Genomic DNA, 13,209 nt, shown 5'->3' with positions numbered 1-13,209 from the left:
TTCGATGCCGAGGAGGTGGGCGATGGTGGAGCGTGTCACCAGTGGTATGCAGTAAGGACGGTGGGAAGCGTCCCTCTCTGGTACTGTGGAGCTGCCTTCCTCCGTCTGCAGGACATCTTTACCTGCCAGGTGCAAGAGAAGCCATTGTTCAGTGTAATCCTCCATGCTCTCCCACAGATCACTCTTCTTGTTCCTGGCCAAATGTACAATCCCATCCCTGAAATGAGACTACTGTTTCGCACTGTTTAAATAACCAAACCTTTGTCATCTCTTTAAGGTGTAAGCTTTTTTTTCCCCTTTATTTTTTCTTTTTTTGCTAGGTACTGATATGAACTGGCCTAACTTTCCAGCATTTTAAATGGCAATTCCCTTTAATGGTAGCACAATATGTTTCTGTTAACAGTTGCTCTGATTTTATGCTGTGTTTGGGTGATGATGTACAGACTGTATTGTTTAAGTGACCTCTCTCCTTTTTCCTTAATGTAGCCTTAGGTTTCTATTTCTTTTATTAGAACAGTTGACCACTACGCGTCCAAATCTGATAGCCTTTGTATTTAATAACTTATATTTAAAATCAAGTCTCTTTATTTCTAAACAGGGCTGGTTTAGTCCTGGCCAGGTCTTTGTGCTAGATGAGTATTGTGCACGTAATGGAGTGAGAGGCTGTCACAGACATCTCTGCTACCTCAGAGATTTGCTAGAGCGCGCAGAAAACGGAGCTATGATTGACCCCACCTTACTTCACTACAGCTTTGCCTTTTGTGCATCACATGTTCATGGCAACAGGTAAGGAATTCTTCTTGGCTAGCAGCTCCCTGCCAGCAAGGGATGACTTTGTCAAATATAGGTTTCCTTGGATAATGCACAACAGTCCCCAATTTGTTTTCACCGTGGATGTTTGGCAGCAGCACTTCTAGTGGCATAGTCGGTTTGTTTGTTTGTTTCATTGCTTGTTTAATGTAAGCAATAAAAATGCATGTAGAGGGTTCCAGAAATGAGGGGTTTTAACTTTCTTACGCAGGCACCTGCTAGATGCAGTTCTGGACACAATAGAGTTGAAGTACGTGTGACTGCCACGGGTTGAATAAATAGAAGTAAATGATACACTGTGCTGATTTAATTGCTGTGTGAGAAGATCTGACAAGTTGCAGCAGTGAAATTTTCAGCAGTATCAAACTTCAGTGTTCAGAAGGGCTTTAAGCCCCTGGGGCACCCGTGTCTCATTTAAAGTGTGTGTGACGTCAGTTTGGCAATAGCATAGACATAACTGAAGGTTTTATCTTGCTCTGTTGCAAAGCAATTTCAGTTTCATTCCTTTCTCTCGAATGTGACAAACCTTTGATGGAAGGAACTGGAGCTGTGCTTTTTCCTTTTCTATTTGCTTTGTTGACAGCTGTAGCATCTATTGCAACTTCTTTTTCTGCTGTTTTCCTGTTAAGTTGTATTATACACTTTGAGATATCACTATCTATCCTGCATATGCTGCTGAAGAAAGGAATGTTATAAAATAATTACATGTTTTCATAAACCCTCTGGTAAATACCATCCTGAATTATGACACACATTGCCCAGGTTTCACATTGCAAGGCTGCTGCTTGCTTTTGCAGTTACTTTCATACATCTTGTCATGGAAACCGAGTTTTTGCTTCCTTAGTTTCTTTTTTAGTTCTTACTTTCTTTTGCCTGTTCGTTCCTTCTTTGGCAATTGTTCTTTGATTTCAGTTGTTTCAGTTTAGTTTCCTTTTGGTTTCTTTTGAGTTTTTTCATGTTTTCTTCTTGTTTCTTTCACTTTTGCTGCTGGCCTTGCCCCCCGTGTTTCAATCACTCCCCCAAGCCAACACATGGCAGAATTACTTGGTGGGTCACAGCCAAGTGCAGACGGCGAGGGGGGCAAAGTGTCTCATGCCTCTGCTGCTGAAGCGGAGACAAAAAAGGATTCCAAAAAGGAGTCCAAAAAAAGGAAAGATTCCAAATCCCAGCCGAATCCAGAGCCGAAAAGGTAAGTGAAAGCGGGCAGTGCACAGAAGTGTGTTGTAGAGGGCACCGGGCTCCTCCACCACTGAACACACTGGGCAGCTGGCATCCCTGTGTTGTGGCACCAACATTCAGGTCTTGCACTCTCCTGGGCGTTGGATGGCATTTGGGCACCCGAGTCCCATAGGGGTCAGGGCCTTGAGTTGTAGATGTGTGTTTAAGTGATGGCTCATGCAGCGTGTGGCTGAAACTGGCTACCCCCATCACCCCTCTTCCATCGCAGGGCTCAACCCAGCAGGAGCCTGTTGTGGGGACAAGACATGGTTCAAAGCCCATGTGGCCCATAACAGAGAGGAGGTTGGATGCCAGTTACAGCTACCCCTTGTACCTCTTCACAGGGCCCAGCACACCCAGAGCTTGAGCTTCTCTTCATCAGGGTTGGTGGCAGGAGGTATCCGACAGTATGAGCTAAAGTGTTACCTCACCATTCCTTTCCTATGGGGCTGGAAAGCTGTGGTCTCAGGAAAATGTCTTGCTTTGAAACCCACATGGTGTGTGGACCCCAGTCATGCGCCTGTGCTGCTGCACTGTGCTGGGGGACTGCTGGGCACTGCCAGAGGGGCAGCTTGGTCTCAGGTGAGCTGTTCGAGTAACTCATTAAAGATGTTCTGAGAAAGGAATGAGGTGTTTTGCTATGCCATAGCTGTCTGTGGCTGATGGTTGACTTCACATCAGAAAGCTGAAGGTTCATATTCCTTCCTGGTCACTGCTGTTGCTGGGGATCACAGGGAGCTCTGTGCTGGATCTGCAAGGGTGTGGTGTTGTGCCTTCTCACCTAGGGCAGACTCTGTGTAACGCCTGGGAGTTTGGTACAGAGACTGCAGTGTGTGTTTTCTGTCTTCTGCTATCAGGAGGTCATGAAAATGGACTACAGAGAAAACACAATGCCGTATCTTTTGTGTCTACTGTAAGAAGTCTGAGTATCTGAGCAGGACAGTCATGATTTCTGTTCAGAAAGCTGTTTAGGACACATGCATCATGAATTTGCGAGCTGGCTGGCAGAGACCAACAGAAAGCCAATGTTCACCCGTGCAGTCCTTACTGGCAGTTGCGACATGTGTAAAGCAGGGTTCACTTTAGCTACATCCCTTCCTCCCACCTGCTGTGTCCATACGTTGCTTGTTGCCTTAGGGCTGGCCATGCTTTTCCCAGGAGACACGTAGCTCTTGGAAGAGATGAAAAGTTTCCTTGCAAACTTTGTTGAGGTGAGAGCAGCCCTGCCCAACCTCCAGCAAAGCATCTATGCATTGCGTTGTTATTGGTATGCACAGAGGTCTGGGGAAGATTCAAGTTACAAGACATTTTCTCTGTTTATCAAAGTCTTCTTTTTCTTGCAAAACTGGGGAAGTGTTGATTTTCTTTACTAAAGGAAGTTCCTTCACTTTTAGACAGCCCAAAGACCCCAAACAGGTGGTTTAGCTTTCCCCAGAATGAGGTTGGCTGTCAGTCAGAATATGCCACCCAGTAATGAAGGTCGAGGAGGGAGATAATTTCATGTGGCTATCAGTCTCATGTATTAGCAGCAGACAGTGATGGAGCTGAGGTGGGCTGTCTGTTTGTATCGTGTTTGCATAAGGTCAGGCAGCGAGACAACAGTCGCTCGCAGTCAGCGGGGAAGTGCAGGCGGGCTGCGGTGTGGATGCTGAGGACAGCCTGAAGGTCAAGGCTGACAGGATGACAGGCGTCAGCATGGGGATGATGCCTCCTCGCCTGTCCAGCTCCTGCCTCTGCAGCGTGGGACGGGAGCAGAATGGATGCTGGTGGAAATGCACCTCCAAGCTTGTAGCTGACCCTGTGGCCGCATCAGGTGAAATGGTCAAAAGGGATTCTGGGAACTCTTTGGAACCCTGTTGCTTTCTGTGTCAGGGTTTGGTGTCTCCCCCTCCCTCCTGTGGGCTCATGGAGCTTATTCAGACCTCTGAAAGCCTGCCATAATCTCTCAAAACCAAGGCTGTAAATCACTGCTAGTTGCATGACAAACCCCTTAATTTTTCTGTTAAAGTCATCCTTTTCCAAGTAAAAATGGAGTTAATTGTACATTGCTTGTCATAAGTTTCACCTCCTGCAGACACCTGAATAGGTAAGGTGCAGGCTGTCAGGAAGGCAGGGACCAGCAAGAGGCAAAAACTGTTGAATATTGCATGATTTACTGTTACGCGTGTGCTTGCTCTTCGCTAAGTCGAAGGAACTTGAGGCTTTTTCACTGTTGTGCTCACTAGTGAATTGATAACAGTGTTTTGCCTACCACGTATCACTGGGTGGCTTTTGAAAGTCCTGCCATTATGGAAGATGATGTGATTTTCGATGTGTTCACCTATGTGGCAGTTAAGAAAGGCATAGCGTTACTCATACATCCAACAACACACGCTGAGTGATTACTGATACCTGCGTTTGGTACCACCACTACAGTACTGAGGGTGTTGCTTTCCTTCATCGATAGTCCTCCAAAAAACTAGCAAAGGCAAGAAGCAGGGGTGTTTTTGAGAAGACATTGTGATCTGGGGGAGAATTATGAAGGTTTTATGTGACCAGGGAGAATTATGAAGGTTTTATGTGACCACCGAGATTTTTCCCTGCCTTCTGTTTTCATGTTTGTTGCTGTCCTCACGTTGGAGGGCTATCTATGACAGTACTGCCAGCAGTGTTTGCCATGCAGAGAAGTGATGTGTTAGAGGAGCCTCGCTGCTTCCCTGTCTGCAGCGTGGAGCAGAAAGTTCAGCTCAGCTTTCCCACGCCCAAATTAGTGCCAAAGCCTTAAGCAGTGATTGCTGCCCCTTTCTAAGAAGTGGGTTTCAGGAGTGACTTTGGTTTCTCTTGTGCCTTTTTCTGACTTCGGCGTATTATAACTTCATTTTTAACTTTTAAATTTGGCACCAAAAAAGATTCTTTCTGTGCTTTTTAGTCAGAATTTTAAAAATAAGGCTAAAATATTGATCATGTGCATGCTAAGTATTAGCAGACACTGAACTTAGCAAAATCAGGGTGACAGACTGAATCTCTTCCAGTCTAATAACGATTGAACACCAGCATTTTCTGGAAGTTGTTCACTGACTATTTACCCAAGGTCCAAGCAGCTACAACACCCTCTACTAATTAATAATTAGTGACTGTCTAATTATGGGGCTTTGAGCAACCTGGGCTAGTGGAAGGTGTCCCTGCCCATGGCAGGGAGTTGGAAGTGGGTGATCTTAGAAGTCCCTTCCAACCCAAACCATTCTATAATTCTAATTAATTTGGTACATTAATGACTTGCTCAAGCTGTATTTTACAGCATCAGACTTGTTTTTAAGAAGTAGCTCTTTCATTAGCTAGCATTACCATTAGTTTTTTACTACTCAAAGCCAGAAGAAATAATCTTATTGTCATAAACCCTGAGGAATTGAAAAGTCTGTGTAGCATATATGTAATTTTTTTCCATTGTATACTAATTATATATCTGTCTGTTTCACATAAAAACAAGATTTGGGGGTTGGAACTAGAGGATCTTTGAGGTCCCTTCCAACCAAAACTGTTCTATCATATGATTCTAAGATATTTCTGTGCAGCTAGTTAAAAAAAAACAAACAAAACAAAACAGGACATTTTTGGTCCCTTAGAAGAAGTAGTAAATATATGAATGCTTTATCACAGTATCTTTATATACTTCCCCAGTAGTTTGTGTTTAGTTTCCACATCTCGTTCAAATGCACAGCCCTGGCTGCAGTAGGAAAGGTTGAAATCTGGCAGGGCATAATGCTGTAACCTTTCATTAGGTGCTGGCTCCATGTCCCAACCAGCCCCATGGTAAGTCCGTGGTGACACGGCATGCTTTACGGCTGGCTGTCGGGTAGGATCCACTGTCTGTGCTGAAGGGAAGTGGGTTGCCAGCCACCAGCAGATCACCAGCTCAGCGTGGCCGGCTGACGTGATTCATTACAATGGGTGTAGGATGGCAGTGCTCAGGAACCATCCGGTCCAGCCACGCTACGTCAGGGGTGTAGATCGCACATGAGAAGCGATGAGCCGTGACTTGGCTCTGTGCTGCAGCGTGGAGGAGAGCCCAAGCAACATGAAGGCAGGAGCTGGGGGGATGAAATGGCTCCCTTGCTCTGCAGCATCTCAAGCGGGTGGAGAGCCAGGCTTAACAAAGGGCTTTCAACCCACATTTCCCACACTGTGTGAACTCCCATAAAAAGGGGAGTTGGGGAAAATCAGTATTTTGCTGAATAAGCTTTCTTTTTTCCAAGAGGTCTAAACAGGTGGGCTCTTTGAGATCAGATTTACCAGGGGGAGATGCAGGAGGCGGCAGGCAGGCAGCTGTGATCCTGCCTCCATCCCCAGAGCCAGTCCCCGTGTGAGCGGTGGGACTTCGCGCAGGCGAGTCTTCCTGCGAGGGCTCCTTTGAAAGCCTATCCTGACACATGCCGTCCAAGGCACTAATCATCGATGTTTACTGTATAGCTCATATGTGCTGCACCTGGCAAGCAGCAAGGGAGCTGAAGGCAGCACGTGTTTTATATTTGAGTTGTTACTTAAAAAATCAAATTATTTGCATCAGTTTTTGACATTGTTTTTTTTCCCTTGGCTCTGCATGCCAGGGCTCACAGTGCGTGCAAAGATCTGTTTGCTACGTGTAAGCAATATTTTCCCTAGTGAAAAAAAAAAGTGTAGACAAGTTAAACATAAAAGGTGTAAAAGATGATATGTCTTTTCGTTTATGAGCCGCCATGGTGTTTCATAGAGGCTTATGTCAAAGAGATTAACCCACTGGAGCTATACTATAGATTTATAATTTTGTACAAATGCATGTGCTATTGCTTCATATATTAGTCTTTGTTAAGAAAAAAATCATTTTGATATATTTGTTTTAGCAGCATAACTATCCCTGGGGGCAGCGGGTATAATTAGAAAAGGGCATGGGGGGAGGCGGGGCTTGTAGAATAAAGCAGTGGCCTTAGGAGCACAGGTCCTAATTATAATTTATAATTAACCCCAGAATTTGCACAACCCATCCAAGCTAAACAAGGACTATCATTTTTTCCTGTTTAAATTGCAACCCTTTTTTTAATTTCACCACCTGCTTTGTTGATGTCGTTTTCATGGCTTCAAACTTAAAAACAAGGGGGGATTAGGAAAGTGGCATTTAAAACTTTTCATGTGAAATATTTACAGTGGGAATTTGCTAGTTTAGAGCCAACACAGTGAATCTGCAGCAGAAGGAGTGATCTGAAACTTGTTTACTTATAATTAAAAATCTCCTTATTTATTTTTCTTGCCTTCTTTGCCCTTCTGCTTCCCTCTCTGCCCACAACTTCTGCCATACACCTCAGTAAGCAGGAGCTATAGAGAATCAGAGGATATTACGTCGCCACGCAGATGGAGGCATTCGTGGTGTTTGTTGACCTGAACTCATAGACCCAAACCCATTTTGTCTCTCATGCAGCTGTATATACCATGTACATACAGAACTTTGTTTTCCACCCTTTTGCTCTCCTCTCATTCCCCATCAGTGTAATAATGTCATGGTTATGGGTTGCGTGTGAGAGCATCTATGTTCTGCAGCTGCATTTTAGCTAGCCTTGCTGCAGAAATGCTGCTCACTGGAGGAGTCGGTGCTTCTGTCCATGAGATCAAATAGCAAATATCAAAGTTGAGCTGGAGACCTTTGCTGAAAACAAGATTTCCAATAAGCATCAGAACAAGCTGGTGCAACTTGTGCTTCTTCTGGGGATTTTTTTCAGCTTCATCAGCCATGTACTGGAATTGTCTAGAGCACAGAAGTGAATCTTAAATTATAGTGATGCTAAGCTATCTACCCTTTGTGTTCTTGCAAAAGGGAAAATAAATATGTTCCCTCAAAAAGATTACATTTTCAAAGTATATTTGACTTGAATATTTAATTAGCTTTTGAAATTATCAAGCTAATAAATTAAGTGCAAGGCTTTGGGTAGTGTTTTTTCCAGTTCTATGTATATCCTGCATTTGTCACTAATTAATGAGTTCCTAATGCTTCAGCTTCTGGGAAGATGAGCAACAAAGATTAACATAACTAGTAAATCCGAAGATGTGCAGCTGGGTTATAGTATTTGAAATTTGACAAAAACATTGGAAGTATTATTATTTGTGACATGGCTCAAGATGGGGGATTGTGAGGAAAGCAAAGATGACAGAACTGGTGCTAACCACTGTGACAACAACTTGAAAAGCAGCCGACATGACATCTTTCCTATCATGCTGCCGAAAATGTCAACTTTGTGAAGGACAGTGAGAAAATGGTTTGCCGAAAATTTGAAAGGTAGATTCAAGAGATGCTCATCATGTCAGATGCAATATAGTCCACAGCTGGGTGAGAAAGGGAGTCCTTGCCGTGGTGATGGCTCTCGGTTGGCAGGCCCTTCCAGACATCCGTGCTGCTTCAAAAATGGCTACAGCTGACCTGTAGATTGTCTCAAGTTTGCAGTAGCATCATACACGAGGGCAGCGTGAGTTTATACTGTGTGGTAGGCCCTGCGTGGAGGGAATGGTGGCCGGGGTCACTGGGTTTGATGTCCTCCTGGCCCCAAGAAAGTCAAAGACCAGGTGGTTGAGCCTTCATGGTCTACATGCGCCGCAGCGGTTGGGCTGGTATCCCTTGGGGCATTGAGATTTGAGTGAGAGCCACATGGGCCAGAGGTTCCCTCTCCAGACCCACCTTTTGTTTTTGTGTGGATCAGTGCTTCCAAAGTGATACTTCCAGAGCCACCACTGCCCAACCAGGACACAACTGATGCCCATTTGGGTCACATCAGCCCATTTGGGTGTCCACCATCAATTGTTATGTGGTGAGCACTAAATAAACATTTCTGGCAAAATCGAAGCTGTTTGAATTCAGTTAGAAACTGTGATTCATGCAAAAGGGCTGCCCCCCAACCCAAGCTGTCAGATCCTGCCATTAAATCTCTCCAGTTGGGGTTACTGACCCAGCAAAGGGTAACATAACTTTCAGACCATTTCCAGTCCATCAGTAAATCACTGCCAGGGCAGGCAGCTTCTCCTACCCCATTTGTCAGTGCTGATACAATTAACCTAGTGACACTCTGTGAGCTGCTATGGGTACAGGGAGAGAATCAAGTGCCAAAAGTCAAATGGGGGCTTCAACCCTGCTCCTTAGCGTATGGCATTTAATGTGGTCTGCCTTGACTTATCTGCTTTTCTGCTTGGGAGCAAACCAGGCACTGTGAGGTGCACAGCATCACAAGAAGCATGAACGTCTCTGCCTGAATATTAAATATTTTATGGAACTTTGGAATAAAAATATATTAAGTATGTTCAGACATTAATTTTTGCTCGCTAATTTGGTTTTCTTGTGGCTTGCTCATTTCTTCAAAATAACTAATCCTAATTAGGTACTAATGAGACCAGATCCATACTTCCAAAACTGTTTATGAAATGTGTTCCCCAGATGAGACATTTTATCCAAGTTTCAGCCTAAATCTTTTTTTTCCTATTTTTTTTCTTCAATACACAACTGAATTTGGCAAATAATCAAGTCAAGATTTCTGATGAAATGTTCTTTAAATTTAAATACATCCCCTGGTATTCGAGTCCTTTTCCGTGTCCATGTTGCAAGTTTTACTTAATGTATATTTAGCTTTAAAATTCTGCAGTAAATATCATGTACAGTTTGCAAGTTCCTATCCAAAAGGTTTTAATGGTTTATTCACCTGTGTTGGAATACCAGAGTTTGCATTGAAGATATCAAGAGCTAACTAACTAAATGCAGGGTCAAGGAGAAGTGGTTATACAGATTTTATAGCTTTTAATTTATTTTTTTTTAATAGCTTTTTTTTTTCCTTCCCTTAAAGTTTAGGGCCTTTGATTCTTTAAGAAGAAAATAAAGCCAACCAATTAACCCCTGACAGGAGGTTCATTAGAAGCTTTGTAATCCCTTGCCAAGTCTTTTGTATAGCCAAACCAGTCCAGTACTGCGGATTTGTGCAGCTTAAGCTGAACACTGGAGGAGGCCTTTAAGTAAGAACGTTTGTTCAATTTTAAGGTGTCTTACATTACCTAAAGAGTGCCTGTGCCAGCAGAGTTGCCCAAGGAGTACACAAATCCGTAGACTTTGCTCGCCGGCAATGGGAAGCGGTGCTGTTGATTGTCTGCCTGGCCGATTCCTTTGGTGTATGGATTAGACTCGCGCTTTCCTCTCGTCTGGAATTCTGCTGCATGGCATGTTTCTCCATGTGGGTGTGGGGGAGAAGGAGGGGATTGCTGCTTTCGGCTCTCGGATGGGTTGGCATCAGCAGAGGTACGGGGTGGAAGAGCACAGGGACCACTGCATCATCCAGCCCCGGGAGAGAGCTTCAGCAGGGTTCACACTGTGCTCTGTGAACGATGGGAAATACCCCAAGCCAGCAGGACCTGTGTGTCACAACGCACCTCTGTGCACTCCTGAAATGCGAAAGTGTTGTAAATAGTCCGAGAAAAGCGTTGGTGAATCGTATCAATATGTTAATTTTTATAAGTTGAAATTAAATGACCGAAATGGCATTGCATTTTCAAATACAAAATGCATGTCGCTCTCCAGGCACATTGCAGCATATATCAGAGATGGTTCACTTTGAGAAAATCACGATAGTGGGGTGATTCAGCAGTTATGAAGGAGTACAGAATTTCATATTCTGTTTGTATATATTCCTGTTGTCAGTAATTCTTCTGTACTGTGAATTGTGTTAAATTGCCAGCTGATTTTTTATGCAGAAATTCAGTCCCTATTTTGCCAGCAATGGGCTCTATCCTTCAGTAAGTGCATTGTCATATAGGTGTATTTAGGGGGGATTCTGTGTTTTCTGACTTCCCTATCACAGCAAAAATAAAGGAGGGGGGGGAATCCACATCTAGATTATGTCTCTGAGAGAAGGTATTTATTTATTTGTTTGGTTTTGATACCTCAGCACTGATGCTGCCACAACCATCTGTGTCTTGGTGTGGCACATCCTCTGTCCCACGTCTCATATTTGGTGGCATCCCTTTCCTAAAGGGCATCGTGCTGTGTGCTGCAGGGATGAGTTACCAGGGTGGCGTGGTGTGGAGTCTGAGTCATTCATGGCATTTCTCCTCCAGGCCTGATGGGATAGGAACTGTGACCGTGGATGAGAAAGAGCGTTTCGAAGAGATCAAGGAGCGGCTCCGTTTGCTTCTGGAGAATCAGATCACGCATTTTAGGTAAAGGCAGAGAGCCCAGGCTGAATGCGAGAGGACTGATTTCCTCCCAGCTCCCTCCTATAAGCAGCAAAGCCAAAAGGCAGGTTTTGAATGCATACATGAATTTTGCAAAAGTGACACAGACCTACACAGGGCAGTGAAGCTTGCACTGTAGTGTGTTTGTAATGGAGAGTGATTTCAAATATATAACCTTTACAGGATATTTCAAACCATCTTGCTCCCTTAGGCATGGTAATGCTTTTATTTTTTCTAAAATTGAACAAGAAGAAGAAATGTCCCTTATCCTCTTATTTCTCTGTTCTCTGCTCAGTTACTACCCGTGTATATTCCCTTCTCCCTAGTATTCAGGTGGGCAGGGCTTTCTGCAGGGATGGATTCTGCTCCCTCAAAACGGGGTGAATTGCCCCCAGCACACCAGCCAGGTTGGACAGGTTGTGCACGTTTGCATGCAGACGTGTGATGTGCATTCACATGCAGAGTGCCTGTGGGAGCCCCTGGGAGCTGCCACTCGCTGGGATAGTGCCTGGTTCAGCCGGTTACCTACAGCCTGATGCATCACTGGGTCTCTGGCTGGAAGGAAATGTACCTTGCCAGAGGGGATTTGGGTTGGGTTTTTTTTTCACTTTTGCAGTAAGGTGATATTTAACTCTCTCCTGGGAAATCTAAAAACTCCCCAGGTGCCACCCAGTTTTAAGAAGCTGCTAGAACAATCAGCTTATTAATTATTATTATTATTGCTGCCTTATTGTCCACACCATCAAACCCTTTTGGAAAGTTACCCTGTAGAAAGACTGCTCATTCCAGGCAGAGGGACTAGGAAATTGCTTGCGCATATTCAGGAAAGCATCTTTATAGCTCTGGAAAGGCTTATTCACATGCAGTGATGTTAACATGATGTGTTTTTTCTAGGTACTGCTTTCCATTTGGCCGTCCAGAAGGTGCACTAAAAGCTACTTTATCGCTGCTGGAACGGGTAAGCGTAAGAGAGTGGTTAAAACTGCCTGTATTCATGTATATTTCCATCTAGAGCTTGAGGAACTGTTGGGTTTCCATAGGACATGTAATTAATGATAGTATTGAATAACGATATTTAATGTTGAAATGTGGGATTTAGGTGGGGTTGTTCTCTCTCCTGCTTCAGCTCAGAGGCAGGTATAGCCTGGCCACTAAAGGCATCGCAGCCTGTGTCTGCTCATGGGTAAGGGTGGAGGATCTTGCTGGCAAGCATCTCTGCCACAGAGCCTTGTAAGCAATGCCTGGCTGCTGTCTGGTGAAATACCCATCTCAAGGCAGACTTGTTTCTCCCAGGTGTCTGAAACCTGCTCACCATTATTCTCCCCATCCCTATTTCAGCCTTCCTGCTGCTCCAGCATCCTTCTCACCTCTCCTAACACTCAGTTTGGCCAAGCCCAGACTTAAAACCAAGTCAGTCAGCAGAGCCAGAGAATGACATAACATTGCCTAGTACTGGGAAAGTCGCAATAGATCTTAATGGCATGCCCTAAAAAAAATCAGCAGTACAGATTTCAGGGCATGCCGTAGGGTATAGCTATAGAAGTGGAATACCACAGCAGGGGTAGGTCCCACATCTCGAGCTGGCCAAGGTGACCTTGTTAGTGGATCCTGCCTATTGTACATATACCCCAAGAGCCATGCAGCACTTGAGCAGGAATGGATGTGTGCGCTGGGCTTGGAGAAAAACAGTTCTGTGTGCCCGATGCCACAACAAATCAGATTTTCTTGTGTCAAGGTTCTGATGAAAGACATAGTTACTCCGGTCCCTCAAGAGGAGGTAAAAACAGTCATCCGTAAATGCTTGGAGCAAGCAGCTCTAGTCAATTATACTCGACTATCAGAGTATGCCAAAATTGAAGGTAAGGCTCTTTCTTTGCGAAATTACAATTTTGTTATGTTTCTAGGAGGCAACTGTGGCTGGGAGCTATTTAAAAGAAGCTCATTTGCTATTTATTCACTTGTCAATAAAACTGA

At 44.3% G+C, this 13,209-nt stretch overlaps 1 protein-coding gene across 7 annotated transcripts in view; it reads left to right on the top strand.

Annotated features, from left to right (window-relative positions):
* Positions 1-13,209, top strand: part of CADPS (calcium dependent secretion activator) — a 211,381-nt gene that overhangs the window by 129,186 nt on the left and 68,986 nt on the right. For all 7 annotated transcript variants that reach the window (XM_057397353.1, XM_057397350.1, XM_057397349.1 and 4 more), the window contains exons 13-16: positions 599-786; positions 11,119-11,220; positions 12,130-12,193; positions 12,971-13,094. In XM_057397353.1, coding sequence (XP_057253336.1) covers positions 599-786; positions 11,119-11,220; positions 12,130-12,193; positions 12,971-13,094 — 478 coding nt within the window. The remainder of the gene's footprint in view (positions 1-598; positions 787-11,118; positions 11,221-12,129; positions 12,194-12,970; positions 13,095-13,209) is intronic.

Source organism: Pezoporus wallicus, unplaced genomic scaffold (assembly GCF_028554395.1).
Source record: "Pezoporus wallicus isolate ANWC-B61680 ecotype Strahan unplaced genomic scaffold, APGP_CSIRO_Pwel_v1 contig_8714, whole genome shotgun sequence".
In the NCBI taxonomy this organism is placed as follows: Eukaryota; Metazoa; Chordata; class Aves; order Psittaciformes; family Psittacidae; genus Pezoporus; species Pezoporus wallicus.
The sequence above is the reverse complement of the archived record's forward strand: the minus strand, read 5'-3'. Positions and strand labels throughout refer to the sequence as shown.